At 45.1% G+C, this 4,385-nt stretch overlaps 1 protein-coding gene across 1 annotated transcript in view; it reads right to left on the bottom strand.

The window, feature by feature from the left end:
• gabrd (gamma-aminobutyric acid type A receptor subunit delta) overlaps positions 1-1,614 on the bottom strand; it is a 26,993-nt gene extending 25,379 nt beyond the window's left edge. Inside the window, exon 1 of the mRNA XM_031566841.2 lies at positions 1,293-1,614. Coding sequence (XP_031422701.1) covers positions 1,293-1,360 — 68 coding nt within the window. The 5' untranslated portion in view covers positions 1,361-1,614. The remainder of the gene's footprint in view (positions 1-1,292) is intronic.
• Positions 1,615-4,385: the final 2,771 nt, after the last annotated feature.

The following is a 4,385-nucleotide window of genomic DNA, read 5'->3' as shown; positions in this document are numbered from 1 at the left end:
CACCTGACCTGTGCTGTGTTTCCATGGCATTGAGTGGATGCTGTCTGTGTGTTTCCATGGCATTGAGTGGTGGCTGTCTGTGATGCACCTCAGTGTTTCCATGGCATTAAGTGGATGCTGTCTGTGTTTCCATGGCATTGAGTGGATGCTGTCTGTGTTTCCATGGCATTGAGTGGATGCTGTCTGTGTGTTTCCATGGCATTGAGTGGATGCTGTCTGTGTGTTTCCATGGTATTGAGTGGATGCTGTCTGTGTGTTTCCATGGCATTGAGTGGATACTGTCTGTGATGCACCTGAAAGCAAGCGCCCCAGACATTGCAATACCCCCCCCCCCCCGCCCCCCCCACACACACACACACAATGCAATGCCCTGACAACTCCAACAGCGAAACACACACTACTCATGCACAGCCAACTACTGGGTCAGCCATGGAAATACAACACTCACAAACACACACACTCTCTCTCTCTCTCCCCCTCCCTCCCTCTCTCACTCACTCACACCTAAACACACACACACACACACCACTGAGATCCTAATCCAGCCCCGACCGTGCCTCTGGAAGGCTGCCTACTCCTGCAGGCCACATACACACACATACACACACACACACACACACACATACACACATACACACATTCACGCCTGTGTTTCTAGCAGCTAGCAGACGCAGCAGATCAACTTCAGCTCCAGCTCCAGCATGCATTAACCTCCACAACATCACAGTAACCTTTCATATTCTAATGAAAACCTCTCCTTGTCCTCTTAGGAACAGATGCCGCCTGCAGCCGGCGCCAGGATGCAGGGTCTCAAGATCACATGCTAGAGGTGTAATGGAAGATAGATAGAGTGTGGAACTGACATTCTGCATTTCAATTTGAATATGACAGGAGCTGTGTTTATATCAGGGCTTACACAGATACGAAGAGGAATCTTATCTCTACCTGGGTTTAATTGTAAAGAATGTATTCTCACAGTACAATAATTCAGAATTATTCACATCCTGATGTAAAACCGAACCTTATAACCTTTGAAAGGCATATAAAGAATTAGTTAGAGTACAATGTCGAATGCTGAGATGGGAATAAAAATAGAACGTTGCAGCACCTGACCTACAAACGAAACCAAAGCAGAGAGCTAAGAGTAGGCTACCGAGCTGCCATTTATGCGCAATAACAACAAACCCTACATTCATTAATAATATAACAATATTAGTTGTATTAATCATCTGTAAAAGATGGTCATGCGTCTCCCACACAGGTGTGCAGAAGGACAGGATGTCCGGCGTTACCTGGCGACTCTGTTTCCTCCGGCGAACAGGAGCACTGTGGTCGCAAAGACAAAAGTGACAGTCTCCATGTCTTCGGACTGAAAACTTTCTCCAGATTCGGTTGAAATACGACGAACAGTTACAACAACAACACGACTATGGCCCCATTCTTATGGGGAAAAAATGAAAATAAAGTGAGCAGGTAGGCTGACCCATACTCCTGCGCGCTACAGACTGCGTTCCTATCCCAAGTCAGAGAGGAGATGATGCTGAGCGAGCGAGCCAACAAGGGCGAAAGCGCGCGAGAGAGAGACAGAGCGAGGGAGGGAGAGAGAGAGAGAGGGAGAGAGAGAGGGAGTGAGAGCGAGAGGGGGATAAATGCTCTCGTTCTGAAAAACCTTCGAAACGCTCTGATTCTGAGTAATCCCTCTCTGCGCGCGCTGCCTGTCCTGTGAACAACGTCAGATTAAATCGTGCACGCATGGAGAGCGCGTGCATCACAGAGTGTTTTTGGCACGCATTAGAAGAGAGAGGAGGAGGAGGAGAGAGAGAGATAGATGGAGAGAATGTATTGGTCATGTTATGTAATGAGTTATACGAAGCTCTTGTGTAAACTTTGTGTCGTAGTTTGTGTTGTATATCGCAGTAATCGGTGGGTGTAGTTCAGACTGTGCGATCTGGTAGTTAAAGGGACTAACGGGATGGCCTCGGAACCGCCCACTGCACGGGACACACATTATACAGATTATGGCATATCTGCTGAAATGTAAGAGTGTGTAATTCGCCTAAGATTGTCCATTTTTAGACGTTAGCAGACCGAGTTAATTTAACTGTGGGTTCATGGATAGTTTTTGTAAATATCCCTACATATAATATTGCTAATGGTATTGCGTTAAGCTCGTGGGTTATGCGGTGGGCGGACAGGAATACCCATGCTGCAGGGTCTTATCTGATTATGGATGCTCCATCCTTTATACATCTCCAGGCCTATTTCTGTGTCCAGTCTCATCACCTTCAGCGGACTTATGTGTTTCCAGGGCAAACAGTTCGTCATTTCGCACACTATAAGCCTTGCTGAGCTGAGAAAAAATCAATCAAAAATCAATTTATCAAATAAAAATCAATTTATCAATTAAACATCTATTTATCAAAAAGGACCTCATTAAAGTCGAAGCACATTGTTCACGATTAAATTCTGTTTTACATTTTTATTAGTGTTATGACGTCAGCCCTGGGCTATTCATTTAGAGGAACTATTGTATCACGTGAGGAACTCCCTGTTGCGGGTTCACCTGGCCTGGCTTCGTCTCCGTGTCCCGGGGGAACCGACCAGAAGAGGCTCAGTATCGGGACCCGTCCCTGTCTCTCCCGGGGCGGTTTCCACTTCGGTTGACGCGGAGTCTCCTCGCGTTAAGCTCAGGGCCGCGTGCCCAGGCCGCTCCGCGAGACATTCGTCCCGCTTCGCTCGGGGCATGACAGCTCGTGCAGTGGGGCTGCTCTCTCATCCGCGCGGCTCAAGTTGCCCACGCGCACTGCACACAGTCTAATGCCCCAAATACCGAGCCTGCTCCTCTTCAAGTGGATGATTTAATGAGCGCTTTCCGTGCAAGACAAACATTATGTCATTGCTGTTTATCTGTTTGCTTTATCATGTGGAAAATAACTCCTTCTCAGACTGTGATTTGCAGAAGGGTGTTAACAGTGGAATATTAAGTCTGAAACCAGGTGTACTGCAGTGTGCACATGAGGATGAGGACAGTGAGCAGTGGCATAGCCTACTGGAGGGAGATTCGATCTCTCTGTTCCTTGAACATTTGGGGAAAAACGGCCCATCAGCAGATTTTAATCACCTGGACTACAGAGAGGGAGGAGAATATGCAATGACAGAGTTCTTCTCACATTAATGATTCATATTCCAGAACTACAGCATGGGAAATGTGCTAATAACACATTCCATATCAAAATCAAATTTAAAATATCTAACATTCTCCTTCTGTGTTTGAAAACTTGAAAGACTCTAATGGACATGGTTAAACTGTCGGAATGAGCATAAAATGTTTCGCATTCATCAAGCACTGATTTCTCACAGGCCATTACGCATGAAGCAGGGTTGCCAACGGTAACGCTTCTGGTGTGAGACAAACACTTATGCTTCTGGTGTGAGACAAATACTTTGCTTCTGGTGTGAGACAAACACTTTTGTGATTCAGGCTAGGATGAAAAAAAACATTGACTCTCACGCCAAAACAATCACAGATTCAATGATCTTACACCAAAACAATCACAGATTCAATGATCTCACGCCAAAACAATCACAGATTCAATGATCTCACACCAAAACAATCACAGATTCAATGATCTCACGCCAAAACAATCACAGATTCAATGATCTCACACCAAAACAATCACAGATTCAATGATCTCACACCAAAACAATCACAGATTCAATGATCTCACACCAAAACAATCACAGATTCAATGATCTCATGCCAAAACAATCACAGATTCTCACGCAAAGTCAGCGTTGAAAGTTGGCAGCTCTGATGAAGCTCAAATATAATCTTGCATAACCTGACCAGTGGGCTAAGAAATGACCAGTGGGCTGAGAAATGCAGTCCAGATATTTGCCTAACCATTCATGCAGCAACCATTGTTTGTTGACAGCACCTATCTCAGAGAGAACAAAATTGAAGATGTCCTTGTCCTGAAAAAGCAGGAGTCATGGTTGGTGGTCATTTTTCAACTCTAGCCTCTTTTGGTCAACATTATCAACAACTTGCTCTGTGAATGTGACAGTCAATAAATGAGTTCACTTAAATATACACAATTTACTCAATAACTGAGTGACTCAAATAATCTAGTATGGCCATTAACTGAATATGAGCCAACACCGGACCTGTAAACACCTGACCTAACCAGAAACAAGTTATGGTGGACAAAGGTGAAGTTAACCCTAGGTTGATGTTAAGTTAAATGATTGCATGTTACAGTTAATTTAAGGAGCTTTTAATGTCTGTGTACTGCAGTGTTTGGGCCTCGTTGCATGCAGAGGAAAATGCCAGCACCTATCACAGCGCCTCTCCCCTCCCGCCTTCTCTAACTCCAAAGTGGTAT

This window comes from Clupea harengus, chromosome 4, assembly GCF_900700415.2.
Source record: "Clupea harengus chromosome 4, Ch_v2.0.2, whole genome shotgun sequence".
Lineage (NCBI taxonomy): Eukaryota > Metazoa > Chordata > Actinopteri > Clupeiformes > Clupeidae > Clupea > Clupea harengus.
The sequence above is the reverse complement of the archived record's forward strand: the minus strand, read 5'-3'. Positions and strand labels throughout refer to the sequence as shown.